This window comes from Pyrus communis, chromosome 2, assembly GCF_041283825.1.
Source record: "Pyrus communis isolate YQ-2024b chromosome 2, ASM4128382v1, whole genome shotgun sequence".
NCBI lineage: Eukaryota > Viridiplantae > Streptophyta > Magnoliopsida > Rosales > Rosaceae > Pyrus > Pyrus communis.
The window spans coordinates 6,173,874-6,201,856 of NC_142566.1; the positions used below are offsets into that span (position 1 = coordinate 6,173,874).

The 27,983-nt window shown below is 36.3% G+C and overlaps 5 protein-coding genes, 4 long non-coding RNA genes, 2 other non-coding genes and 4 pseudogenes across 13 annotated transcripts; 7 read left to right on the forward strand and 8 right to left on the reverse strand.

The window, feature by feature from the left end:
- Window positions 1–161: 161 nt before the first annotated feature.
- Window positions 162–4,895, forward strand: LOC137746539 (uncharacterized). 3 transcript variants are annotated; one of them, XM_068486558.2, is made up of 8 exons: window positions 162–421; window positions 1,425–1,533; window positions 1,691–1,748; window positions 1,850–1,867; window positions 2,667–2,685; window positions 2,930–3,056; window positions 3,159–3,231; window positions 4,450–4,895. In XM_068486558.2, the coding sequence occupies exons 1-8, from the start codon at window positions 235–237 to the stop codon at window positions 4,717–4,719; spliced, it is 861 nt and encodes a 286-aa protein (XP_068342659.2). In that variant the 5' UTR covers window positions 162–234; the 3' UTR covers window positions 4,720–4,895. The 3 variants fall into 3 exon arrangements, with proteins under 3 accessions (XP_068342659.2, XP_088539481.1, XP_088539484.1); XM_088683355.1 differs by lacking the exon at window positions 2,667–2,685 and having other exon boundaries at window positions 167–421; XM_088683358.1 differs by lacking the exons at window positions 1,425–1,533; window positions 1,691–1,748 and having other exon boundaries at window positions 210–421.
- Window positions 4,896–5,931: 1,036 nt separating this feature from the next.
- Window positions 5,932–8,219, reverse strand: LOC148698421 (uncharacterized). Its single transcript, XR_015955247.1, has 2 exons — window positions 7,550–8,219; window positions 5,932–6,775 (listed from the first exon to the last, which is right to left on the reverse strand). It is a non-coding gene; the product is annotated as an uncharacterized LOC148698421 (long non-coding RNA).
- Window positions 6,364–7,433, forward strand: LOC137746444 (glutathione transferase GST 23). The gene is made up of 2 exons (XM_068486459.2): window positions 6,364–6,672; window positions 6,991–7,433. The coding sequence occupies exons 1-2, from the start codon at window positions 6,364–6,366 to the stop codon at window positions 7,339–7,341; spliced, it is 660 nt and encodes a 219-aa protein (XP_068342560.2). The 3' UTR covers window positions 7,342–7,433.
- LOC148698422 (U6 spliceosomal RNA) lies at window positions 7,727–7,826 on the reverse strand. Its single transcript, XR_015960262.1, has one exon. It is a non-coding gene; the product is annotated as a U6 spliceosomal RNA (small nuclear RNA).
- Window positions 8,220–11,496: 3,277 nt separating the features above from the next.
- Window positions 11,497–13,099, reverse strand: LOC148698423 (uncharacterized). The gene is made up of 2 exons (XR_015955248.1): window positions 12,715–13,099; window positions 11,497–12,050 (listed from the first exon to the last, which is right to left on the reverse strand). It is a non-coding gene; the product is annotated as an uncharacterized LOC148698423 (long non-coding RNA).
- LOC137746442 (putative glutathione S-transferase) lies at window positions 11,639–12,598 on the forward strand. The gene is given in 3 exon segments (XM_068486456.2): window positions 11,639–11,947; window positions 12,230–12,281; window positions 12,284–12,598. Coding segments are annotated over 3 exon segments (552 nt in total). The 3' UTR covers window positions 12,475–12,598.
- Window positions 12,892–12,986, reverse strand: LOC148698424 (U6 spliceosomal RNA; annotated as a pseudogene).
- Window positions 13,100–14,528: 1,429 nt separating the features above from the next.
- Window positions 14,529–15,628, forward strand: LOC137746443 (putative glutathione S-transferase). Its single transcript, XM_068486458.2, has 2 exons — window positions 14,529–14,837; window positions 15,155–15,628. Exons 1-2 carry the CDS (start codon window positions 14,529–14,531, stop codon window positions 15,503–15,505), a joined length of 660 nt encoding a protein of 219 aa, XP_068342559.2. The 3' UTR covers window positions 15,506–15,628.
- Window positions 15,629–16,685: 1,057 nt separating this feature from the next.
- On the reverse strand, window positions 16,686–16,787 carry LOC137749090 (U6 spliceosomal RNA). Its single transcript, XR_011070165.2, has one exon. It is a non-coding gene; the product is annotated as a U6 spliceosomal RNA (small nuclear RNA).
- Window positions 16,788–17,150: 363 nt separating this feature from the next.
- Window positions 17,151–18,957, forward strand: LOC148698425 (uncharacterized). Its single transcript, XR_015955244.1, has 5 exons — window positions 17,151–17,259; window positions 17,361–17,378; window positions 18,179–18,197; window positions 18,443–18,569; window positions 18,670–18,957. It is a non-coding gene; the product is annotated as an uncharacterized LOC148698425 (long non-coding RNA).
- Window positions 18,958–19,608: 651 nt separating this feature from the next.
- Window positions 19,609–20,131, forward strand: LOC148698426 (glutathione transferase GST 23 pseudogene; annotated as a pseudogene).
- A 173-nt stretch (window positions 20,132–20,304) lies between these two features.
- LOC148698427 (U6 spliceosomal RNA) lies at window positions 20,305–20,397 on the reverse strand (annotated as a pseudogene).
- A 5,798-nt stretch (window positions 20,398–26,195) lies between these two features.
- LOC148698428 (uncharacterized) lies at window positions 26,196–27,751 on the reverse strand. The gene is made up of 2 exons (XR_015955246.1): window positions 27,423–27,751; window positions 26,196–26,742 (listed from the first exon to the last, which is right to left on the reverse strand). It is a non-coding gene; the product is annotated as an uncharacterized LOC148698428 (long non-coding RNA).
- Window positions 26,206–27,306, forward strand: LOC148698429 (putative glutathione S-transferase). The gene is made up of 2 exons (XM_088683361.1): window positions 26,206–26,514; window positions 26,832–27,306. The coding sequence occupies exons 1-2, from the start codon at window positions 26,206–26,208 to the stop codon at window positions 27,180–27,182; spliced, it is 660 nt and encodes a 219-aa protein (XP_088539487.1). The 3' UTR covers window positions 27,183–27,306.
- Window positions 27,600–27,692, reverse strand: LOC137749094 (U6 spliceosomal RNA; annotated as a pseudogene).
- Window positions 27,752–27,983: the final 232 nt, after the last annotated feature.

Consider the following 27,983-nt stretch of genomic DNA (forward strand, 5'->3'; position numbering starts at 1 on the left):
AATACCAAAATAGCCTTTAGCCTCGTAATTGGATATCAATAATGTGGTTTACATTTTCATGGGAGGATCAAACGACCTCTTTCTTACAAATAAAAGGAAAACTCCTAAATCATAGTATTAAAAATAATTTTTTTTTTTATAAAAAAAAACCTACTAATCCTTCTGGTTGCTTTGTACTGCTTCTGGGTTGGTACAATTGCAGTGCCCTTTTCCTTGATTTTCTCGTGGCAAATCATGGCGTCTGTGTCTCTTCCTCACTCGCTTCCTAACTCGCCGCCGCTCCTCCCTTCAAACCAACCAAGAATTATCGCTCCCTCATTCAATCGATTCCCTCTCCTTCGATGCTCCGCCAATCTCAGAAACTCCAAAAATCACCAAAATTCCAGAGCCAATGGTCGCTTCACTACCACTCGCCTCCCAGGTTCTAATTTTACTGATTCAATTTACTGTTGACTGTCTCAAGTAAGAAAATTTTTAGCTTCTCCTTTCAAAATTTAGTGCAGAAAACACAGAGGTTCGCTTTTTATTTTTCGAAATATAGAAATTTATTTACTTGTTAGGGTTCTATGTTGAATTGTGAGTCTAAATTGATGCATACGGTTTCGAGGACATGAAATATGTTGTATGAATTGGTTTTTTAGGTTTGAAGTGCATGACTGTGACTTTTTTGAATTTGAATTTTCTTAATTTTTCAAGCGTTAATGAATTGGGTTTTGAAAGGTCTTCAAAACCATGCATAGTTCCACTGAAATTTCTACTTGTAGCGGGTTGTCGAGAGCGGATGAGTTGGTTTGTAGAAAATGGCTGTATTTCGGAAAAAGATAACCTTCACGTCATGTCTGCAGTGCTGCACACAGGCGCATGCATATGGAGAAGAGATGCTAGTTGAGTTATATGTGTTCTCAAAGTAGTTATAATCGGATTACAATTTCAGGAATTGAGCACTTTCGGAGACAAGAATTGGGGTTAGGAGTGCTTATGTAAAAAACATTTCTGATCATATGTGCTTCTGTTAGAAGCATGTCAGAATTTAATTAACATCCAGTTGATTCCTGAAAATGCACTTGAAAGCGTTTTGTGAAGAAGCACTGTTGACTGTTTCAAACATAGTCAAAAGTGCTTGTAGCCCTTCTGGAACACTTACTTACCCTGCATTGTGTTGACTGTTTGAAACATAGTCAAAAGTGCTTGTAGCCCTTCTGGAACACTTACTTACCCTGCATTGTGTATCAATAAGACTATAAGGATAGCTCGAAGGTGGGAAAAAAAAAGAAGCTAGATTTTAAGGATATTGTTTTACTTTTCATCAGAAGTGCTAATGTATCTGGCTGATTCTATGACGCCGTATTTCATATGATCTCCTGGTTGTGCAAGTTTTCAATATAGTTGTACTTACATGGGTTATTTTTCTGATACTATTGTAGCAAAGTTAGAAGTGGAATGTTTTGCAAGCATTTCTTCTTCAAGTACCCAAGAAACATCTTCAATTGGTGTCAACCCACAAATCTCAATACCTCCCCCATCCTCAAATGTGTAATGATTTGTTTTCGTCACTTTCTCAGTTTTTATTTATTTTTATAACTAATAATATATTTTATGAGCTTTTGTGGTTGCTTTTTCTTTCGTCCTTGTGCCCAAATGCTCATAACCATTTCATTTTTACACCTTCATTTTTCCTATTATGTTCTAGAGGGTCGCCTCTGTTTTGCATTGGCATTGGTGTTGGGCTTTCAGCACTGTTTTCATTGGTGAGAACATGGATTGTTGCTTGCTCTTTGTTTGATAAAATGAACTTTTATTAGACCATTTCACCTTTGTTGCATGTTTAACAAGTTAATTTTGATGACAGGTGGCTATGAGATTAAAGGTGCGTTCTTTCATGCTACAGTTTATGATCTTTTTTTTTGTTTTTGAATTACTGGATTTTAATATCGTAGGGTGTGTATAAAAGGACAATATTAAGACAATATTTGAGTTGAGTGCCCTTAACATTTTAATGTTTGGGAAAGAACATTTTCAAATTGCATTCCTCAAATGTGCATGCAAGTAATATATATGGGTATATAAGTCATGAGATAGTGATTTGTGGGTACAAACTTGATACATATTCCGTGAACAATAAAATAGGGAATGAATAATCTTGTTTTAACAAATAAAATAAAATTGAATGAGATAATCTTGTTGATTAGCTAGGAATAAGTCATTCAAAATTAAAAAAAAAAAGCGTATCAAAAATAATTTTCCAACAGCCAAGGGTATAAAATAGGGAATAAATAGGTGCTATTTTTAAATACCAAATAAAAATTGCTGACATGTAAAATATTTATTATAAAAGTCTGACGTGGAAATAGTCAAGAGACTAACACCCCCCCCTAAGGTTTATCGCGTTTTCACAAAACCCCTTCGTGTTTGAAACATTACACTAACTACCCTTCAAGTTTTAATTCTCTTTCATATAATCCCTTGAGTCAAAAATATGTTTATAAATTTACTAATTTATTCTAAGTGTCTCAAATATAGTGGATCGTGTCTTAATGATTACGCTGCCTGACAAAGTCAATAGAATGCTCCAATCCTCCTTCCTCTTACTCTCTTATTCTTAATTTATCATCCAATCCAACTCGCAAAAAGCTCTGTTCTGAGCTCACTACTGCGCCATTGGACAGGTCCTCGATAGGTTACAAGGTATCTCTCTATTCCTTTCACATCGCTAATGTTGTTTTCTTCCGGTTCTGAATTTTCCCTGTTTTCTGTTGGGTTTTAGTTTCGATGGCTTCTCCATCCTTCCACACTTATAGGATCTATAAGTAAATTATACATATTCACTGGCACAGATAGTCTGACATGTTATGTTAAATTACCAGAGATGAAACATAACCGTTAATTACATGTATGTTTATAAGGTGTCTGATAATTTTCCGGATTGCAGGTAAGCAATGGAGGCGAAAGCAAATAAGCAGGATTACAGATAAGGTGTTTGATCATTTTAAAAATGAGAGAGGAAGGGCTAACTTGAATTTTGAGGATCTGTATATCGGTGTACTACTTGTGTACAAGTGAGGAGCTTTTCATGCTAAACGTATTCCCTTTTTTTTTTAACTGATTGACAAATCATGCTGCTAATTTTAGCTGATTGTTTTTTAATCTTCCTGTTCTAGTGATATCAATAAGCATTTACCCGGCCGGCATTTTGATCCACCCTCCAAAGATACTGTCAGAGCTATGATGAAGGTACTCTAGTCGTTTAATGAGACATGAGGATGAATTAGAATCACGATCAGTTTTCTAATACAGGGATTTTTTCGTTGGATACAATCAAACGGTTGAAATGAAGTTTGTTAGACTCGAGCCATTTACAAGAAAGATAATATCTTTTGAAATTTCAACGGTATATATCCAATTTAGCAGGGGATTTCATATGACATCTGCTATGTTTCTTGAGTTAAGGTGTTGTGCTGCAAAAGTCAAGTTGTCGTACCAAGTATTAGGCAAATAAGATTTGTTATCCAATTTTCGTTCTAGGTTAGGGAAAGCTCGTTATCCACACATATTAAGTTTTTCAATCTAATAGAGTACAGTAAGTTATTACTCTCACAAGCTATGTACAGTTAGTAATTACTCTCACAAGCTGTGTAGCTTTGATTCATATCTTTGGTGTGTAAATTTCAATTTTGAACTTCAGACGGTTAGATCAATAAACCATACTCTCTCTTATGCATGGAAAATGAACTGAAGCATGTTTAAGTTGCTGTGGTCAGATAGAAGCTACTCTTTGTCCTTCTTTATGTACTCTGGTTTAGCAAGATATGACAGTTTGTTTGAGGTTCTATATACATGACCAATTTATTCTGGTCCGTAGACTTTTAAGTTTCTTCGTCTTCTGATTACCTAAGTTCATTTTTGTTCTGATTAAGCACCTAAATGTTAGAAATTTTGAAGATAAGTCCGTTTGACTGCAAAATTCATCATCTTGTTTCAGTAGGCCTATTGTGCCGGCACTGAAGAAAGTCTTCACCTGGCCAGTTCTCTGAAAAGATTGGCACCTCTTTCATAAACTGATTCTAATGTCTGTAGTCTACTTTATGTATAATTTCCGTTGAGATATCTTCCTGAAGGCATGAGATGATGAGAATGTCTATATTGCATTTGTGACTTGTATGTCAGGTCGGATGTTATAAAATTTTGTGAGTTTACTTTCATTCATGTCTCTTTGTCAACTTTGTATGTTCAAGTTTCTTCTGTTTGTTATATAAAGAATACTGTCATTGCTGCTGTTTGGTAGGTAAGAATCCATGTTGAGAATTTGTCTAAGGTTTCCCGTTTAGAAAACCTATAGAAACCGTTTGGATATGAGCTCGTTATTCTCTTTTAGAAAATGTTGAATCAATGACTTGTCTTCAGCGAAACTCGTTTGATTCATTTAATAACGTTTACCCCTAATATTTGCAGGAAAACGATCTCAATCTTGATGAAGAGATTGACAGTGAAGAGTTTGCAAAGTTCATCAAGCAGTTGACAGCGGAGACATTCGTTTTAGTCAGTCAAGGACTGATCCTCACGCTGGTTGCAGCACCGGTGTTTGCAATGGTGACAAAGAGGGCTACCGAGGGTTTACCAGGTGTTGGAAAGGTTGTGCAGAGATTACCCAATTCAGTTTATGCATCCCTTCTGACTCTTACGGTTCTGTTGTTTCAACAAGTGCGCCAGGAGTTTGATTAGCTGCAAGTTTGTTCTCTATTCAATCCTTCTATGGTTTATTTAAAAGACTTGATTATATATATGTTTTGGGTTAATATATTAGTCCCTTCAGTTGGGTAATTATGGCTGCATAATAATGTACAGGGAGAATGGTGTTTGAACTTATCATATACAAATAGTTGTCTTTTGGAAGTTAACCATTTTAGTTCATCCTTGTCACTGACACTAAACTTTCTTAACACTACTTGGCTCCTTCCTCATAAGGTCGGACTATGAAGGAGTCATTCATGACTCACAACTCATAGTCCGATGCATAAATGAAAAGCACATAAAGAAAATTGTTTGCACACATGATTTATCCGGTAACGGTAGGAATGCCCCCTTAAAGGGATGGATTGGAGCAAAGCCGTTTCCTTAACCCAAAACTCTGCAAGCTTTTTGGCAGTTGGTCCTCTTAGCACTTCCTATTTTCCGCAACCCAAGTCATATCAAGAATTCAGCTTTCCCAGTCTTGCCTTAGCCAAATCAATTTGTTCTGTGTCATTTAGTACTACGGTCTACAGATATTCCTCTTTTAATTGTTGGTGAGAGGTCTTAGTTTTGATTCTCGCCAAAAGTAAATTTGGATCACATTATTGTTAGCTCATTGTGAGGCTCAGTCCATCTTCTTCCACTTTAATGTAGAAAATATCGTTTGTTCAAAAAAAAAAAAAAAATCAATTTGTCCTGCACAATGTTAGCAATGAAAGAGCACTGAGTTCTACAATTGCAACTTTGTGGCTTGTATCTGCTTCACAAGCATCAAGTCTCCTGCACGACGATGGAGGAACGGCTGCCATCTCTAAATCTCTTTTGGGTTTCTTTAATCTTCTTCGCCACTGATCAGTAAAGAGAAGCTGTGTGATGTTCGCATACGTTTGGGGCATGAAGTTGGTTTGGGCTCAGAGACTTGATTGTATTTTGACTTGATTGTATTTCGGTTCATTTAGTAGGCCTTTAAAAAGGCACACTCAATGGCCCTAAACTAGAGGTGTTCGTAAGTGCGTGAGAAATGATAAACTGACACACACAGGCTTTTTAGTCTCTCGTGTATTTTTGTTTACTAATGCGGGATAATTTTGTTTTATTTATTTAATTCGATAACTAAAAATAAAAAAGGAGTATGTGAGAAGATAATAAAAGTGTTAGAAAATCATTTTTGTAAGTGTAATTGTGGTAGTTTACACACATGCATTCAGGGTTCGAAAATTTCCATTTTCTAAATTACTGTAATAATTTCAAACTCTCATCTCCTTCATAATAATATACATTTTGACACACGGGGTTCCTCAAATAAAATTATTTGATCAGTTGTCAAGTGGAATCAAAACAAAATAGTTTAGCAGAAAGAATCATTTAAGGCCACTTCACGACAAAATCTCATAACAAGGGGCATCTCTACACAGCCGGCACCTTGGACCAAAACATGTCACAACTTGGAAGAAAACCAACAGAACCTTCTCTCCTTTGCTTACATCACTGAACCCAATCATCATTTAATTTCACACAAAAACCCTTTACTTTTTCTCTCCACTCACTTTGTCCCCCATTTTTTTCCAAATTCCACACTGAAAGTTGAGCATAAAAGGCCTGCCTAGCACAAGATGGCCCAAACTACCAGCAAAAATGGCAGAAGTGAAACTCCTTAGGACATGGTCAAGCCCTTTTGGCCTGAGAATCGTTTGGGCGCTGCAACTTAAAGGCATCCCTTACGAAACAATCTACGAAGATCTTTCAAACAAAAGCCCTTTACTTCTTCAGTCTAACCCTATTCATAAGAAAATTCCAGTGCTATTGCACAATGGAAATGCAGTTGTTGAGTCACTCATAATTCTTGAATACGTCGACGACACATGGAAGGAGAATCCCTTACTGCCGGAAGATCCTCTTGACCGAGCCACTGCACGCTTTTGGGCCAGATATGGTGATGAGAAGGTAATCTGAACTAGCCTTTCATAATCAGATAGTTTCTTGCACAATAAGTATACGCATCGAGTGAGAGTGCATCAGATAGCTGAACTGAACCATCATTATTTACCTGAAATAGTAAGAAAATGAGCTGTCTGATCAATTTGCAAATTTCCGTAGTAAATTGCAGATATTTGGCTGCATTTTTTCGTTCAGTGGTGTATTATGTACATGACCTTACTCTACTTGCTCATGCCTGAAGCAAATTAAAAGAAAATTGTAGTTCATATCATAATTTAGTTTCGATATTTGATTATTCGGTTTGGTTTGTGATTTTTTATGAAGGTTTTCGCATCTATTTGGGAATCCTTTACCAAGGAAGGGAAAGAGCAAGAGGAAGGTATTGTAAAAGCCAAGGAGAACTTGAAGTACTTGGAAGAAGAGCTAAAGGGAAAGAAATTCTTTGGCGGAGAGAGAGTTGGATTTGCGGATATTGCACTTGGATGGCTTGCATACTATGAGAGTTTGTTGGAAGACATAGCAGGAATGAAAGTGGTAACCAAAGAAGAGTTTCCATTGTTATCAGCATGGGCGTCGACTTTTGCAGATGCTCCTATCATCAAAGATAATTGGCCGTCTAAAGACAAACTTATTGCAAAGCTTCAGGCTATCCGTGACAGTATCTTAAAAGAATGAAATGATCTGGTCGGTGATCATTTCATGAATGGACAATCTATCGGAACCATTTTTAATAAATCCTGCCAAAGTTATTGGTGAGTTTACATAAATATAGCATCAAGAATATACGTAGGGATCGTCCAGAGATCATAGAAAACTAAATGCTTAACAATTGTTTAAGGGCCACAGTAACAGAGTCATTTTATCAAACAGTTAGTAGGCAAACCTGGAATATGAAAACTCAGACTGTCAGACAGTGAGACAGAGCCATCAAAGCGTGAAATACTTCCCAACACCAAAAGATCCTCAATCTGCATTCCAATTGACGCAAACTGGGTGTGGAAGAAGAAAAAAATAAAAAAGAAACAGGAAAAAGCTTCAAAATCCATTCAATTTAATGGGAAAAAATTTGGACAATTTCTCGATTTATGTGTCATCCTTGCGCAGGAGCGCTGCTAATCTTGTTCAGTTCCAATTTTATTGACGCCCCGGGAAGGATAAGCTTTTTTGTGCAGTTTCTGTATATAAAGGACTGACGAGCAGCGCTCTTTGCCGGTGTGGGATAATTGCATCCCCTTATCAGCAGTGGTCTTTTTCACCTCTTTTTTTTTTTTTTTTTTTTTTTAATAAAACGGATCAAATATAATATAATTTATTTATGTTATTAAAAAAAATTACTTCCAAAATCGTTCTCCACCGATTGCTACTCGTATACAACAAATTTAATGATATCACTATTGACGAAAGTTGAGATTCCATCATACACCTATTGGCAATATAGCGAGTAATCCAACTTACTTATAAGCTTATGCAAGGTTTCTCTAACCATCAATGTAAGATTCATTCTCAACAACTTTGAATTGACAATGATACTTTTAAATACAAAACCAAAATGCCTACCGAATACACTAGGATAGATCGATGTAGATGGAGATTGAGATGGAAGGAATTTTAGAGGATGAAATTGAGAGAAAATGAGGGAGGGGCGCCGGATTGAAGGAAGTCAATGGGGGAGAAGGGTGCAGAGCGAAACTGTTGTAATTTCTACAATTGTTGCATTTGTAGCTGAGCAATCTGTTTATAAACATTTGTTGTGCAAAGTTTTTCCCTTCGAAATCTTGCGCGACGATTACCACATTTATCGCGAAGTTCATCCCTAAAAACTTTTTGAGAGGACAATTCATCATGCAAGTTTTAATTATTTTTTAAATTTAATTCGTATTCCTTTGAAATTTATTCAAATAAATACTTAAACCAATTTGTAACCAAATAAATAATTAAACTCAAAATTAAATCCACATACGAATTAAACAAATATTTAAAAATATTGTCCACAAATACATTTACTTAAAAAAAAATTATTATTCGTCCATAACTGAAAAACAAGATAATAACACTCATATTCCGTTGGTTTTTCAGGATTTTGCTGTAGTTCTACATCTCGCTTGACGTCATACTTCCACTCCCAAAAGTGCTATTTGAAGATGTTATCGATGAACTTTAACAGCTTTGAATCAGTTTCATCAATATCCTAATAACCTAGTTATGCAAAAAATAATAAATTAGTAATCACCCTAATGTACTATTTAACAAAAATAATTATTAATTCACTAATTCGAATTTACAAATAACTCTTGCACCATATACTTCTTCAACTCATCCGACACCATTTTCCAAGATGCCCACTCCGTAGAACAATTGGTCCACACTAGCACCGCAATGTCATGTCGCAACATGGCGTGTGACTCCGACACTCCATATCCCGTTAAATCATCATAGGTGATTCGCTTATAGCGGCAATCAACCCCCATGCGCACCTGCACCCCAGCTCTCTTGGTTTTTTTGTCTACTAAAAAATATATAAGTAATTCATCCAAAATTTCTTTTCAACAAAAAATAAAAAATAAACAATTAAATTCCACATAAAATTAAGTATTACCTTTCTGAGAGCCTTCTCCCTCACATCCTTTAGTTGGAAGAGGAGCGGAATCGGCCATCGTCTTCAAAATTAAAACAAGAACTTGGGGTATGAGAGCGTTTGGGGAAAAAGAAAATGGGGGAAAATTTACCAATGTGAGAAAAAGTGAAAGTGAAACAATGCTTTTAAAGAACCTGAAGGACTTTGCACGACAAAGTTTTGTTTGCACAACCTTGTGCTACGACACCTTTGTCATGTAAACTATGCAACAAATACGACGACACTAACCTTTTTAGAGTCCTTTTGCGTGAGGAAATCTGCGTTTTCTTATGGGACTTTGCGCGTTGAATGGTTTGATTCGTCGAGCAAAGATCCCTTTCGACAAAATCTTTTGCCGCATAAAGTTTTTAACATTTTTGGTAGGCAACACGTTTGTGTGCGATGGATTCCATTTTTGTTATGCAAACACACTTTAAGCCACGAAATTTTCGTTGTTGGGCAAAAGTGTCGTCCCACATTTTCTTTGTGTGAAGTCAAGACTTTTAGGTTTAGCTTTCCTTATCAAATATTGTAATTGAACCACACACATACTCAATCTAGTTATAGCTTTCCGCATATTGTAACAGGGAGATCCCTTTAAAGTTATAATAATTATAACCGTTGGATGAAAATTCAACGGCCCACGATGGTTGGTCAGGAGGATCCTCTCCATTGGCTCACGAGAGTATCCAAATCCCTTTAAAAAGCCACATAAATGATAGTTATTCAAGAAGTATTTTTAAAACTATAAAAGAAGTGTGTGGATATCACACCCCTTTAAGATTTTGTCGTGAAGTGGGCTTAAACAATTCCTTCTGCTAACAATGGGCATCTCAACACAGCCGGCACCTTGGACCAAAACAAACGTCCAAACTTGGAAGAAAACCAACAGAACTTTGTCTTCTTTGGTTACATCACAGCTTACATCACTGAACCCAATCGTCATTTAATTTCGGGTATATTATCAATTTCCCCCCTGAACTTGTGACCATTGGCCAATTTCCCCCCTAAACTTTAATTTTGGCCAATTTCCCCCCTCAACTCTCATAATTAGTCAATTCCCCCCCTGAACTTTAATTTGGCCAATTTCCCCCCTCAACTCTCAAAATTAGTCAATTTGCACCCTACTGTTAATTTTTTTTTTTTTTTAATTTTCCATCTATTCTTTTCTTAATTTTCAATCTTTCTAATAGCTTCCAACAAAGTACTAAAATTAACATAAACTCACCTGCATAATATAGGGTAAAATGTACAAAAACATAATACAGTTAGTATGTGACATGGGTTGATTATAAGAAAAAGTTATGAATCGGGTTTAAAGCATGTAGAAGAAGAAATAATAACAAAAAGTAATAATAATCCTAAACTCATGGATCAAACCTATTTCAATAAAATGGGTTATTCTTAATAAGGAGTCGAAAATTATGAATAGACTAGCCATTTTTTTACTAAAGCTCGATTCTCCGCAATTTACTTGAACTTAGCTTTCACTTTTATAAAGAAAATTGTATTCACATACAAAAATTTACACATCAATCCTTTTTGTTATCAATTTTGTATAGTCAAAAATCAAATAAAATTACTCCATACTGATTTATTATGACTAATAATACTATCTATGATAAATTGTAAAATTCTAAATTTTAATCTATTTGTAATAGGATAAAGATATAGGAACATGATTAACATACATCTTATTTAGTTTCTTACACACACTTGTTTAATTATGATCAAATTAAAAATTTAATAGTAGGGTGCAAATTGACTAATTATAAGAGTTGAGGGGGGAAATTGGCTAAATTAAAGTTGAGGGGGGAAATTGACTAATCATGAGAGTTCAGGGGGGAAATTGGCCAAAATTAAAGTTGAGGGGGGAAATTGGCTAATGGTCACAAGTTCAGGGGGGAAATTGATAATATACCCTTTAATTTCACACAAAAACCCTTTACTTTTTCTCTCCACTCACTTTCTCACCCATTTTTTTTCCAAATTCCATACTTTCTCTCTCCCCCAAAGCAACCATATCATTTGTCTTTTGTTTGAGTTTGATTTATTTAATTCAATAACTAAAATAAAGATTGTGTCATAGACACAAAAATAGCGTGTCTTATCATTTCTAAACATTAAACTAACTAGAGTTTGATTTTTTAGAGAAAATTAATTGAAAATGAAAAATCATGTAAAATTACGTGGCAACGAGTGATATATATCATCGACAGGGGAGCAATTCAAATTTTACAATATATAAGGCTTCAATAATAAATACAATGAAGTCTAAGGAGACCATGCGAAATTCCACACTAAAAGTTAAGCATAAAAGGCCTGCCTAGCAGAAGATAGCTCAAACTACCAGCAAAAATGGCAGAAGTTAAACTCCTTAGGACATGGTCAAGCCCTTTTCCTCTGAGAATCGTTTGGGCGCTGCAACTTAAAGGCGTCCCTTACGAAACAATCTACGAAGATCTTTCGAACAAAAGCCCTTTACTTCTTCAGTCTAACCCTGTTCATAAGAAAGTTCCAGTGCTCCTGCACAATGGAAATGCAGTTGTTGAGTCACTCATAATTCTGGAATATGTTGACGAAACATGGAAGGAGAATCCCTTACTGCCGGAAGATCCTCTTGACCGAGCCACTGCACGCTTTTGGGCCAGATATATAGATGATAAGGTAATCTGAACTAGCCCTTCGTAATCAGATAGTTTCTTGCACAACAAGTATACCCATCGAGTGAAAGTGCATCAGATAGCTGAACTGAACCATTATTATTTACCTGAAATAGTAAGAAAATGCGCTGTTGGATCAGTTTGCAAATTTCCGCAGTAAATTGCAAATATTTGGCTGCACTTTTTCGTTCAGTGGTGTATAGCAAATTAAAAGAAAATTGTAGTTCATATCATAATTTAGTTTCGATATTTGATTATTCGGTTTGGTTTGTGATTTTTTATGAAGGTTTTGCCATCTATTTGGGAATCCTTTAGCAAGGAAGGGAAAGAGCAAGAGGAAGGCTTGCATACTATGAGAGTTTGTTTGAAGACATAGCGGGAATGAAAGTGGTAACCAAAGAAGAGTTTCCATTGTTATCAGCATGGGCGGCGACTTTTGCAGATGTTCCTATCATCAAAGACAATTGGCCGTCTAGAGACAAACTTATTGCCAAGTTTCAGGCTATCCGTGACAGTATCTTAAAAGAATGAAATGATCTGGTCTATGATCATTTCATGAATGGATATGTGGGAAAGAGTTAGGTACGGAATGTGGACAATCTATCGGAACCATTTTTAATAAATCCTGCCAAAGTTATTGGTGAGTTTACATAAATATAGCATCAAGAATATACGTAGGGATCGTCCAGAGATCATAGAAAACTAAATGCTTAACAATTGTTTAAGGGCCACATTAACAGAGTCATTTTATCAAACAGTTAGTAGGCAAACCTGGAATATGAAAACTCAGACTGTCAGACGGTGAGATAGAGCCATCAAAGCGTGAAATACTTCCCAACACCAAAAGATCCTCAATCTGCATTCCAATTGACGCAAACTGGGTGTGGAAAAAGAAAAAAATAAAAGAGAAACAGGAAAAAGCTTCAAAATCCATTCAATTTAATGGGAAAAAATTTGAACAATTTCTCGATTTATGTGTCATCCTTGCGCAGGAGCGCTGCTAATCTTGTCAGTTCCAATTTTATCGATGTCCCCGGAAGGATAAGCTTTGCTGTGCAGTTTCTGTATATAAAAGACTGACGAGCAAGCGCTCTTTGCCGGTGTGGGACAATTGCATCCCCTTCTCAGCAGTGGTCTTTTTCACCCTTTTTTTTCTTTTTTTCTTTTTTCTTTTTTTTTTTAAACGGATCAAATATAATATAATATATTTATGTTATTAAAAAAAAAAGTTACTTCCAAAATCGTTCTCCACCGATTACTACTCGTATACAACAAATTTAATGATATCACTATTGACGAAAGTTGAGATTCCATCATACACCTATTGTCAATATAGCGAGTAATCCAACTTACTTATAAGCTTATGCAAGGTTTCTCTAACCATCAATGTAAGATTCATTATCAACAACTTTGAATTGACAATGATACTTTTAAATACAAAACCAAAATGTCTACCGAATACACTAGGATAGATCGATGTAGATGGAGATTGAGATGGAAGGAATATTAGAGGATGAAATTGAGAGAAAATGAGGGAGGGGCGCCGGATTGAAGGAAGTCAATGGGGGAGAAGGGTGCAGAGCGAACTGTTGTAATTTCTACAATTGTTGCATTTGTAGCTGAGCAATCTGTTTATAAACATTTGTTGTGCAAAGTTTTTCCCTTCGAAATCTTGCGCAACGATTACCACATTTATCGCTAAGTTCATCCTTAAAAACTTTTTGAGAGGACAATTCATCATGCAAGTTTTAATTATTTTTTAAATTTAATTCGTATTCCTTTGAAATTTATTCAAATAAATACTTAAACCAATTTGTAACCAAATAAATAATTAAACTCAAAATTAAATCCACATACGAATTAAACAAATATTTAAAAATATTGTCCACAAATACATTTACTTAAAAAAAAATTATTATTCGTCCATAACTGAAAAACAAGATAATAACACTCATATTCCGTTGGTTTTTCAGGATTTTGCTGTAGTTCTACATCTCGCTTGACGTCATACTTCCACTCCCAAAAGTGCTATTTGAAGATGTTATCGATGAACTTTAACAGCTTTGAATCAGTTTCATCAATATCCTAATAACCCAGTTATTTAAAAAATAATAAATTAGTAATCAACCTAATGTACTATTTAACAAAAACAATTATTAATTCACTAATTCGAATTTACAAATAACTCTTGCACCATATACTTCTTCAACTCATCCGACACCATTTTCCAAGATGCCCACTCCGTAGAACAATTGATCCACACTAGCACCGCAATGTCATGTCGCAACATAGCGTGTGACTCCGACACGCCATATCCCGTTAAATCATCATAGGTGATTCGCTTATAGCGGCAATCAACCCCCATGCTTCTACCGGCACCTTGGACCAAAACAAGTCACAACTTGGAAGAAACCCAACGGAACCTTCTCTCCTTTGCTTACATCACAACTTACATCACTGAACCCAATCATCATTTAATTTCACACAAATTCCACACTTTGTCCCCCATTTTTTTCCAAATTCCACACTGAAAGTTAAGCATAAAAGGCCTGCCTAGCAGAAGATAGCTCAAACTACCAGCAAAAATGGCAGAAGTTAAACTCCTTAGGACATGGTCAAGCCCTTTTCCTCTGAGAATCGTTTGGGCGCTGCAACTTAAAGGCGTCCCTTACGAAACAATCTACGAAGATCTTTCGAACAAAAGCCCTTTACTTCTTCAGTCTAACCCTGTTCATAAGAAAGTTCCAGTGCTCCTGCACAATGGAAATGCAATTGTTGAGTCACTCATAATTCTCGAATATGTTGATGAAACATGGAAGGAGAATCCCTTACTGCCGGAAGATCCTCTTGAGCGAGCCACTGCACGCTTTTGGGCCAGATATATAGATGATAAGGTAATCTGAACTAGCCTTTCGTAATCAGATAGTTTCTTGCACAAAAGTATACCCATCGAGTGAAAGTGCATCAGATAGCTGAACTGAGCCATCATTATTTACCTGAAATAGTAAGAAAATGCGCTGTCGGATCAGTTTGCAAATTTCCGCAGTAAATTGCAGATATTTGGCTGCACTTTTTCGTTCAGTGGTGTATTATGTATATGACCTTACTCTACTTGCGCATGCCTGAAACAAATTAAAAGAAAATTGTAGTTCATATCATAATTTAGTTTCGATATTTGATTATTCGGTTTGGTTTGTGATTTTTTATGAAGGTTTCGCCATCTATTTGGGAATCCTTTACCAAGGAAGGGAAAGAGCAAGAGGAAGGTATTGTAAAAGCCAAGGAGAACTTGAAGTACTTGGAAGAAGAGCTAAAGGGAAAGAAATTCTTTGGCGGAGAGAAAGTTGGATTTGTGGATATTGCACTTGGATGGCTTGCAGACTATGAGAGTTTGTTTGAAGACATAGCAGGAATGAAAGTGGTAACCAAAGAAGAATTTCCATTGTTATCAGCATGGGCGGTGACTTTTGCAGATCTTCCCATCATCAAAGACAATAGGCCGTCTAGAGACAAACTTATTGCCAAGTTTCAGGCTATCCGTGACAGTATCTTAAAAGAATGAAATGATCTGGTCTGTGATCATTTCATGAATGGATATGAGGGGAAGAGTTAGGTACGGAATGTGGACAATCTATCAAAACCATTTTTAATAAATCCTGCAAAAGTTATTGGTGAGTTTATATAACTGTAGTATCAAGAATTACAGAGATGATCATGGCTTTTGGAAAAATAAGTAATGTCCGGTTAAAATATATATATCAAAGTGTTTTCTGGGAGATTCTAAAGTAAATGTTTCATGTTTACACGAAACAGAAGCATTACCAAACGAGTCGTAACTACAAGTACTTCGATTAAGCATTTACCAAATAAGTAGAGGAGTCACTGAAGAGAAAAGGAACAAAACAACAGCAATGCTTACCAGATTCCTGCTTAGTAGAAATAAAGGTGAAACTCAAAACGCTGGAATCAAATCTATGGCTAGGAATCGATCTAGCAATCAAATCTATGGTGTCTTGGCTAAAAGAAAAAAAAAAATGTGAGCGAGTTGAAAAATATTGTAAAATATAATCTACTACCTCAACTTTACTAGAGATTTGAGAAATACATTCATTTGTATTCCCAACTATGTACTTGCAAATCTGGAACTAGAAACTCAATGAGATTCGTATACGACATACATTACCTGCAATCGCAATGCATACATCATCTTCTTTGGAGAAATTTTCTATCCTAAATGACTACGACTGTGATTTACAAATGTCTCAAACAACCAAAATGAAAGCTCAAAACTTTAACACCCACGTTACGTAAACTAACTAAAAGAAACATATCTTGGATTTGTTATTGAACTAAAACAAGCAAAACCTAAATGGAGCCTTTCAAGAGCTTCAACCAAGTGAAACTGGTACACAAATACAATGTGCACACGCCCGCACACATATATAAACACAACATATATGTATATGTATATATATATAGAGGGATCGTCCAGAGATCATAGAAAACTAAATGCTTAAGCTTAACAATCGTTTAAGGGCCACAGTAACAAAGTCATTTTATCAAACGGTTAGTAGGCAAACCTGGAATATGAAAACTCAGACTGTCAAACAGTGAGACAGAGCCACCAAAGCGTGAAATACTTCCCAACACCAAAAGATCCTCAATCTGCATTCCAATTGACCCAAACTGGGTGGAAAAAAATACAGAAGGAAAAAGCTTCAAAATCCATTCAATTTCATGGAAAAAATTTGAACCATTTCTCGATTTATGCGTGTCATCCTTGCGCAGGAGCCATGCTAATCTTCTCTGTATCGTTCCAATTTTCTCGGAGGTCCCGAAGGGACATTCTTCGTTGCGCAGTTAGGACTAATAACCAGCGCTGTACCTGGTGTGGGACAATTCTATCCCCCTTCTCAGCAGTCGAGTCAAGTTTACTTCTTTTTGTAATAAAACTGATCCCGGCCCAATCTCCATACAAATAAATTAAATGACAACATAATATACATATAATTTAATTTATTTATGTTATTAGAAAAAATAAAAATAATACCTCCAAAATCTTTACCCACCGATTCCTACTCGTATACAACAGCGCTATAGACAACAAAATCAATGGTGTTAATTTTTACACCTTCATTTTTACACCTCCAAAATAATTTAATTTATTTATGTTATTAGAAAAAATAAAAATAATACCTCCAAAATAATGCTCATAACCATTTGATTTTTACACCTTCATTTTTCCTATTATGTTCTAGAGGGTCGCCTCTGTTTTGCATTGGCATTGGTGTTGGGCTTTCAGCACTGTTTTCATTGGTGAGAACATGGATTGTTGCTTGCTCTTTGTTTGATAAAATGAACTTTTATTAGACCATTTCACCTTTGTTGCATGTTTAACAAGTTAATTTTGATGACAGGTGGCTATGAGATTAAAGGTGCGTTCTTTCATGCTACAGTTTATGATCTTTTTTTTTGTTTTTGAATTACTGGATTTTAATATCGTAGTGTGTGTATAAAAGGACAATATTAAGACAATATTTGAGTTGAGTGCCCTTAACATTTTAATGTTTTGGAAAGAACATTTTCAAATTGCCATCCCCAAATGTGCATGCAAGTAATATATATGGGTATATAAGTCATGAGATAGTGATTTGTGGGTACAAACTTGATACATATTCCGTGAACAATAAAATAGGGAATGAATAATCTTGTTTTAACAAAAATAAAATAAAATTGAATGAGATAATCTTGTTGATTAGCTAGGAATAAGTCATTCAAAATTAAAAAAAAAAAAGCTTATCAAAAATAATTTTCCAACAGCCAAGGCTATAAAATAGGGAATAAATGGATACTATTTTTAAATACCAAATAAAAATTGCTGACATGTAAAATATTTATTATAAAAGTCTGATTTGGAAATAGTCAAGAGACTAACACCCCCCTAAGGTTTATCGCGTTTTCACAAAACCCCCTCATATTTGAAGCATTACACTAACTACCCTTCAAGTTTTAATTCTCTTTCATATAATCCCTTGAGTCAAAAATATGTTTATAAATTTACTAATTTATTCTAAGTGTCTCAAATATAGTGGATCGTGTCTTAATGATTACGCTGCCTGACAAAGTCAATAGAATGCTCCAATCCTCCTTCCTCTTACTCTCTTATTCTTAATTTATCATCCAATCCAACTCGCAAAAAGCTCTGTTCTGAGCTCACTACTGCGCCATTGGACAGGTCCTCGATAGGTTACAAGGTATCTCTCTATTCCTTTCACATCGCTAATGTTGTTTTCTTTCCGGTTCTGAATTTTCCCTGTTTTCTGTTGGGTTTTAGTTTCGATGGCTTCTCCATCCTTCCACACTTATAGGATCTATAAGTAAATTATACATATTCACTGGCACAGATAGTCTGACATGTTATGTTAAATTACCAGAGATGAAACATAACCGTTAATTACATGTATGTTTATAAGGTGTCTGATAATTTTCCGGATTGCAGGTAAGCAATGGAGGCGAAAGCAAATAAGCAGGATTACAGATAAGGTGTTTGTTCATTTTAAAAATGAGAGAGGAAGGGCTAACTTGAATTTTGAGGATCTGTATATCGGTGTACTACTTGTGTACAAGTGAGGAGCTTTTCATGCTAAACGTATTCCCTTTTTTTTAACTGATTGACAAATCATGCTGCTAATTTTAGCTGATTGTTTTTTAATCTTCCTGTTCTAGTGATATCAATAAGCGTTTACCCGGCCGGCATTTTGATCCACCCTCCAAAGATTCTGTCAGAGCTATGATGAAGGTACTCTAGTCGTTTAATAAGACATGAGGATGAATAAGTTTGTTCTCTGTTCAATCCTTCTATGGTTTATTTAAAAGACTTGATTATATATATGTTTTGGGTTAAAAAATTAGTCCCTTCAGTTGGGTAATTATGGCTGCATAATAATGTACAAGGAGAATGGTGTTTGAACTTATCATATATAAATAGTTGTCTTTTGGAAGTTAACCGTTTTAGTTCATCCTTGTCACTGACACTAAACTTTCTTAACACTACTTGGCTCCTTCCTCATAAGGTCGGACTATGAAAGGAGTCATTCATGACTCACAACTCATAGTCCGATGCATAAATGAAAAGCACATAAAGAAAATTGTTTGCACACATGATTTATCCGGTAACGGGAGGAATGCCCCCTTAAAGGGATGGATTGGAGCAAAGCCGTTTCCTTGACCCAAAACTCTGCAAGCTTTTTGGCAGTTGGTCCTCATAGCACTTCCTATTTTCCGCAAGCCAAGTCATATCAAGAATTCAGCTTTCCCAGTCATGCCTTATAGCCAAATCAATTTGTTCTGTGTCATTTAATACTACGGTCTAGAGGTATTCCTCTTTTACTTGTTGGTAAGAGGTCTTAGTTTCGATTCTCGCCGAAAGCAAATTTGGATCACATTATTGTTAGCTCATTGTGAGGCTCAGTCCATCTTCTTCCCTTTAATGTAGAAAATATCGTTTGTTCAAAAAAGAAAAAAAAAAATCAATTTGTCCTGCACAATGTTAGCAATGAAAGAGCACTGAGTTCTACAATTGCAACTTTGTGGCTTGTATCTGCTACACAAGGCCGAGTTTAGCGCCCGCCGCCGTGGGAGAGCACATATTTTCCTTAAACGACGATGGAGGAACGGCTGCCATCTCTAAATCTCTTTTGGGTTTCTTTAATCTTCTTCGCCACTGATCAGTAAAGAGAAGCTGTGTGATGTTCGCATACGTTTGGGCCATGAAGTTGGTTTGGGCTCACAGACTTGATTATATTTTGGCTCGTTTAGTAGGCCTTTAAAAAGGCACACTCAATGGCTCGTTTGGGAATCCTTTACCAAGGAAGGGAAAGAGCAAGAGGAAGGTATTGTAAAAGCCAAGGAGAACTTGAAATACTTGGAAGAAGAGCTAAAGGGAAAGAAATTCTTTGGCGGAGAGAAAGTTGGATTTGTGGATATTGCACTTGGATGGCTTGCATACTTTGAGAGTTTGTTTGAAGACATAGCGGGAATGAAAGTGGTAACCAAAGAAGAGTTTCCATTGTTATCAGCATGGGCGGCGACTTTTGCAGATGTTCCTATCATCAAAGACAATTTGCCGTCTAGAGACAAACTTATTGCCAGGTATCAGGCTATGCGTGACAGTATCTTAAAAGAATGAAATGATCTGGTCTGTGATCATTTCATGAATGCATATGAGGGGAAGAGTTAGGTACGGAATGTGGACAATCTATCGGAACCATTTTTAATAAATCCTGCCAAAGTTATTGGTGAGTTTACATAAATATAGCATCAAGAATATACGTAGGGATCGTCCAGAGATCATAGAAAACTAAAAATTTGGACAATTTCTGGATTTATGTGTCATCCTTGCGCAGGAGCGCTGCTAATCTTGTCAGTTCCAATTTTATCGATGCCCCCGGAAGGATAAGCTTTGCTGTGCAGTTTCTGTATATAAAGGACTGACGAGCAAGCGCTCTTTGCCGGTGTGGGACAATTGCATCCCCTTCTCAGCAGTGGTCTTTTTCACCTTTTTTTTTTTTTTTTTTTTTTTTTTTTTTTTAATAAAACGGATCAAATATAATATAATATATTTATGTTATTAAAAAAAAAATTACTTCCAAAATCGTTCTCCACCGATTGCTACTCGTATACAACAAATTTAATGATATCACTATTGACGAAAGTTGAGATTCCATCATATACCTATTGGCACTATAGCGAGTAATCCAACTTACTTATAAGCTTATGCAAGGTTTCTCTAACCATCAATGTAAGATTCATTCTCAACAACTTTGAATTGACAATGATACTTTTAAATACAAAACCAAAATGCCTACCGAATACACTAGGATAGATCGATGTAGATGGAGATTGAGATTGAGATGGAAGGAATATTAGAGGATGAAATTGAGAGAAAATGAGGGAGGGGCGCCGGATTGAAGGAACTCAATGGGGGAGAAGGGTGCAGAGCGAACTGTTGTAATTTCTACAATTGCTGCATTTGTAGCTGAGCAATTTGTTTATAAACATTTGTTGTGCAAAGTTTTTTCCTTCGAAATCTTGCGCGACGATTACCACATTTATCGCGAAGTTCATCCCTAAAAACTTTTTGAGAGGACAATTCATCATGCAAGTTTTAATTATTTTTTAAATTTAATTCGTATTCCTTTGAAATTTATTCAAATAAATACTTAAACCAATTTGTAACCAAATAAATAATTAAACTCAAAATTAAATCCACATACGAATTAAACAAATATTTAAAAATATTGTCCACAAATACATTTACTTAAAAAAAAATTATTATTCGTCCATAACTGAAAAACAAGATAATAACACTCATATTCCGTTGGTTTTTCAGGATTTTGCTGTAGTTCTACATCTCGCTTGACGTCATACTTCCACTCCCAAAAGTGTTATTTGAAGATGTTATCGATAAACTTTAACAGCTTTGAATCAGTTTCATCAATATCCTAATAACCCAGTTATGCAAAAAATAATAAATTAGTAATCACCCTAATGTACTATTTAACAAAAACAATTATTAATTCACTAATTCGAATTTACAAATAACTCTTGCACCATATACTTCTTCAACTCATCCGACACCATTTTCCAAGATGCCCACTCCGTAGAACAATTGGTCCACACTAGCACCGCAATGTCATGTCGCAACATGGCGTGTGACTCCGACACGCCATATCCCGTTAAATCATCATAGGTGATTCGCTTATAGCGGCAATCAACCCCCATGCGCACCTGCACCCCAGCTCTCTTGGTTTTTTTGTCTACTAAAAAATATATAAGTAATTCATCCAAAATTTCTTTTCAACAAAAAATAAAAAATAAACAATTAAATTCCACATAAAATTTAGTATTACCTTTCTGAGAGCCTTCTCCCTCACATCCTTTAGTTGGAAGAGGAGCGGAATCGGCCATCGTCTCGAAAATTAAAACAAGAACTTGGGGTATGAGAGCGTTTGGGGAAAAAGAAAATGGGGGAAAATTTACCAAAGTGAGAAAAAGTGAAAGTGAAACAATGCTTTTAAAGAACCTGAAGGACTTTGCACGACAAAGTTTTGTTTGCACAACCTTGTGCGACGACACCTTTGTCATGTAAACTACGCAACAAATACGACGACACTAACCTTTTTAGAGTCCTTTTGCGTGACGAAATCTGCATTTTCTTATGGGACTTTGCGCGTTGAATGGTTTGATTCGTCGAGCAAAGATCCCTTTTGACAAAATCTTTTGCTGCATAAAGTTTTTAACATTTTTGGTAGGCAACACGTTTGTGCGCGATGGATTCCATTTTTGTTATGCAAACACACTTTAAGCGACGAAATTTTCGTTGTTGGGCAAAAGTGTCGTCCCACAAGCTATTTTCCGTACTAATGTTGAAACCCTCCGTACTAGAAATACTTGACCAAGGATGTCAGACTCCAGCGGTGGACTGGGTTGTATTGTCCCACGTCGAGGTACAACATAATGACCACTAACATTCTAGAGCATTGAATAGGTTGCTCAAATAGGCTAGTCCGCTTCCTTTAGCTTGGTTGGTTAATTACATCAGGGGCACAATGCAACATTAGTACCATGCATGCACGGCGATTTGTGGCTAAGACCAGTACATCACAACTAACATTGAACTACGTGCAGGAAATCATTACAGAACTAATAACGAAAGCTCTAGGCTCATTGTTTGCCCAGTAAGTAATATGCATTCCGAGGTACATGACCGGTGAGTATAATGGTGAAGTCAACATGGAGACAGAGACTTGCTCCTGCAGACAATATCAACTGAATGGTATTCTCTGTAGGGATGCGTTCGATGTTTGCCCACAAAATGGGCGGAACATGATCCAAATATACTCTCGATATTACACTAGAGCAACCTTGCTGGATGCGTACTGGTAGCCAATTTGTCATGTTAGGCCTCTAGGAGGGAAAGTCTCAAGCCAATAAAGTAATTCCCTGGTTTTTGAGCTGCTAGTATCGAATTATAAAGTTTATTCATGGTGAAATTGTTACGCATGTGGAGAATATTACAAAATTTCATGCTAAATATGAACTATGTTGGAATTCATTAACGTAGTAGACTGATTAATTTGAATTTCTTAATGTTTTAGTTTATGTTATTTTTGTTTCACACAAAGGGGGACACCTAGTGGTAAGCCACAGTTATCCACCCCTTCTGGGCCTGGAGAGACTATGGGGAATTTCACTTTGTCCATGGCTAGGTCAAGCAAACTCATCAACTCGAAGCATCAAACCCGAAACCTTCCACATTTTCTTTGTGTGAAGTCAAGACTTTTAGGTTTAACTTTCCTTATCAAATATTGTAATTGAACCACACACATGCTGAATCTAGTTTTGGCTTTCCGCATATTGTAACAGGGAGATCCCTTTAAAGTTATAATAATTATAACCGTTGGATGAAAATTCAACGGCCCACGATGGTTGGTCAGGAGGATCCTCTCCATTGGCTCAGGAGAGTATCCAAATCCCTTTAAAAAGCCACATAAATGATAGTTATTCTAGAAGTATTTTTAAAACTATAAAACGCCACTTAATACTATGGTCTAGTAATATTCTTCTTCACTTTTTAGTGAAAGGTCTTAGGTTCGATTCTTGCCAAAGGCGAATTTGAACCACATTATTGCTAGCTTATGGTAAGGCTGAGCTCATCCCCTCCCCTTTAGTGTAGAAAATATCATTTGTTGAAAAAAAAATCAATTTGTTCTGCACAATGTTAGCAATGAAAAAGCATTGAGTTCTGCAATTGCAACTTCGTGGCTCGTATTTGCTTCACAAGGCTGAGTTTGGGGCCTGCCATTGTGAAAGAGCACGTATTTTCCTTAAGGTACCATTTGGTACATGGGACGGGATGGAACAGAGTAGGACAAGACTTTCCGTTCCACGTTTGGTGCGCCTAAAACGGGTAGAACGAGCTGTTCTACGGGACGAGTTTTGGGTGAATTTTTGTTCCACCTCACCCCCCTGGAACGACTCATTTCACATCCGTGGAACACAAAATTATAACCTCTCTGTCTCCTTCTTCTTCCTCCTTGTTTCCATCCGAGGGCATCTTTGCTCCCGCTCCGTTCCGTTCCGTCCTGTCCCTTCCCGTCCCGTCTCATTCCATTCCGTCCCGTCCCGTTTGCATACCAAACGATACCTAAACGACGACAGAGGAACGGCTGCATCTCTGAATCTCTTTTGGGTTTCTTTAATCTTCTTTGCCACTGATCGGTAAAGAGAAGCTGTGTGATGTTCGAATTCATTTGGGCCATGAAGTTGGTTTGGGCTCTCAAACTTGATTGTATTTCAACTCGTTTAATAGGCCTTTAAAAAGGCATGCTCAATGGCCCTAAACTAGAGGGGTTCGTAAGTGTGTGAGAAATGATAAACTGGAACATACACGCTTTTTAGTCGCTCATGTATTGTTGTTTAATAATGTGTGTTAATTTTGTTTTATTTATTTAATTCGATAAATAGAAATAAAAAAAGAGTATGTGAGAAAGAGTGTTAGAAAATTATTTTTATAAGTGTAATTGTGGTCCAATATCCTAATTGACAAAGTGTGAATTTACACTAGACCAGTAAACAGATCGCGTTTATTGGGTTTGAGTCGGGTTCAACCCGATCCGTTAATTTAACAGATCATCTAAACTCAATCCGTTAAGCTAATAAGTCACCCATAAAGCTAATAGGTCACCCGTTAACAAATTTTTTTTTTTCCAAACTACCAACCATCTCAGCCTTTCTTTCTTCACCAACAGCAGCAGCAGCATCCACTAAATTATTTTTGCTCCCCTGATCCTGCAAAATTTCTTGTGTCTCTATTGCCTCCTCGAAAACCTCATCTTCGGCGTCATCCTTGAGTCCATTAGACCCTCAACAACCCTCTCCTCAACAACCTCAACTTCCACGCTCTCGTTCTCCCCCACTTCAGAGCAATCTTATCACCATTTTCCATCCCCAAATCCTCAAAATGCAGCCTCAAAACCCTAGATTCACAAAAATCCGAAAAACCCCAATTATCAAACTTTGGAATTAACATACAAAAACCTTTTTAGGACTATTGAAATTACACAAAAGTTCTCAATAACGGGTGGTTAACGGGTTTTGCGGGTTCACCCAAAATAACCCGTTATTTAACAGGTTATTAACAAGTTAACCCTTTAACCATCCGACCCGTTTATCACTCATCCGAATGCTAATTTTAATTGGTCGGGTGAGGTTAATGGGTCGGATTGAAAATGTCAGGCCTAGTTTGCACACATGCGTCCAGAATTTGAAAATTTTCATTTTCTAAATTATTATAATAATTTTGAACCCTCACCATTCCCTTAAAAATAATATACATTTTGAGATAAGGGTCCCTCAAATAAAATTATTTGATCCATTGTCAAGTGGAATCACAACAGAATAGTTTAGCAGAAGGAATCGTTTAAGCCCACTTCACGACAAAATCTCAAATGGGTGTGCTATCCATATACATTTTTTTACTTCTCACATATCCTTTGTTAATTTCTGTCCGTTGATCTTCTTTAATTCATCTGATCCAAAGCCGAAAATTAGAAAGGTGTGTGAAAAGTAAAAAAAAGTGTGTAGATACCACATCCCTTTAAGATTTTGTCGTGAAGTGGGCTTAAACGATTCCTTCTGCTAACAATGGGCATCTCGACACAGCCGGCACCTTTAACCAAAACAAACGTCCAAACTTGGAAGAAAAACAACAGAACCTTCTCTCCTTTGGTTACATCACAGCTTACATCACTGAGCCCAATCGTCATTTAATTTCACACAAAAACCCTTTACTTTTTCTCTCCACTCACTTTCTCCCCCATTTTTTTTCCAAATTCCATACTTTTTCCCTCCCCCTAAGCAACCATATCATTTGTCTTTTGTTTGAGTTTGATTTATTTAATTCAATAACTAAAATAAAGATTGTGTCATAGACACAAAAATAGCGTGTCTTATCATTTCTAACATTAAACTAACTAGAGTTTGATTTTTAAGAGAAAATTAATTGAAAACGAAAAATCATGTAAAATTACGTGGCAACGAGTGATATATATCATCTACAGGGGAGCAATTCAAATTTTACAATATATAAGGCTTCAATAATAAATACAATGAAGTCTAGGGAGACCATCCGAAATTCAACACTGAAAGTTAACCATAAAAGGCCTGCCTAGCACAAGATAGCTCAAACTACCAGCAAAAATGGCAGAAGTTAAACTCCTTAGCACATGGTCAAGCCCTTTTCCTCTGAGAATCATTTGGGCGCTGCAACTTAAAGGCGTCCCTTACGAAACAATCTATGAAGATCTTTCGAACAAAAGCCCTTTACTTCTTCAGTCTAACCCTGTTCATAAGAAAGTTCCAGTGCTCCTGCACAATGGAAATGCAATTGTTGAGTCGCTCATAATTCTCGAATATGTTGACGAAACATGGAAGGAGAATCCCTTACTGCCGGAAGATCCTCTTGAGCGAGCCACTGCACGCTTTTGGGCCAGATATATCGATGATAAGGTAATCTGAACTAGCCTTTCGTAATCAGATAGTTTCTTGCACAAAAGTATACCCATCGAGTGAAAGTGCATCAGATAGCTGAACTGAACCATCATTATTTACCTGAAATAGTAAGAACATGCGCTGTCGGATCAGTTTGCAAATTTCCGCAGTAAATTGCAGATATTTGGCTGCACTTCTTCGTTCAGTGGTGTATTATGTATATGACCTTACTCTACTTGCGCATGCCTGAAACAAATTAAAAGAAAATTGTAGTTCATATCATAATTTAGTTTCGATATTTGATTATTCGGTTTGGTTTGTGATTTTTTATGAAGGTTTCGCCATCTATTTGGGAATCCTTTACCAAGGAAGGGAAAGAGCAAGAGGAAGGTATTGTAAAAGCCAAGGAGAACTTGAAGTACTTGGAAGCAGAGCTAAAGGGAAAGAAATTCTTTGGCGGAGAGAAAGTTGGATTTGTGGATATTGCACTTGGATGGCTTACATACTATGAGAGTTTGTTTGAAGACATAACGGGAATGAAAGTGGTAACCAAAGAAGAGTTTCCATTGTTATCAGCATGGGCGGGGACTTTTGCAGATGCTCCTATCATCAAAGATAATTGGCCGCCTAAAGACAAACTTATTGCCAAGCTTCAGGCTATCCGTGACAGTATCTTAAAAGAATGAAATGATCTGGTCTGTGATCATTTCATGAATGGATATGAGGGAAAGAGTTAGGTACGGAATGTGGACAATCTATCGGAACCATTTTTAATAAATCCTGCCAAAGTTATTGGTGAGTTTACATAAATATAGCATCAAGAATATACGTAGGGATCGTCGAGAGATCATAGAAAACTAAATGCTTAACAATTGTTTAAGGGCCACAGTAACAGAGTCATTTTATCAAACAGTTAGTAGGCAAACCTGGAATATGAAAACTCAGACCGTCAGACAGTGAGACAGAGCCATCAAAGCGTGAAATACTTCCCAACACCAAAAGATCCTCAACCTGCATTCCAATTGACGCAAACTGGGTGTGGAAAAAGAAAAAAATAAAAAAGAAATAGGAAAAAGCTTCAAAATCCATTCAATTTAATGGGAAAAAATTTGGCCAATTTCTCGATTTATGTGTCATCCTTGCGCAGGAGCGCTGCTAATCTTGTCAGTTCCAATTTTATCGATGTCCCGGAAGGATAAGCTTTGCTGTGCAGTTTCTGTATATAAAAGACTGACGAGCAAGCGCTCTTTGCCGGTGTGGGACAATTACATCCCCTTCTCAGCAGTGGTCTTTTTCACCCTTTTTTTTCTTTTTTCTTTTTTTTTTTAAACGGATCAAATATAATATAATATATTTATGTTATTAAAAAAAAAAATTACTTCCAAAATCGTTCTCCACCGATTGCTACTCGTATACAACAAATTTAATGATATCACTATTGACGAAAGTTGAGATTCCATCATACACCTATTGGCAATATAGCGAGT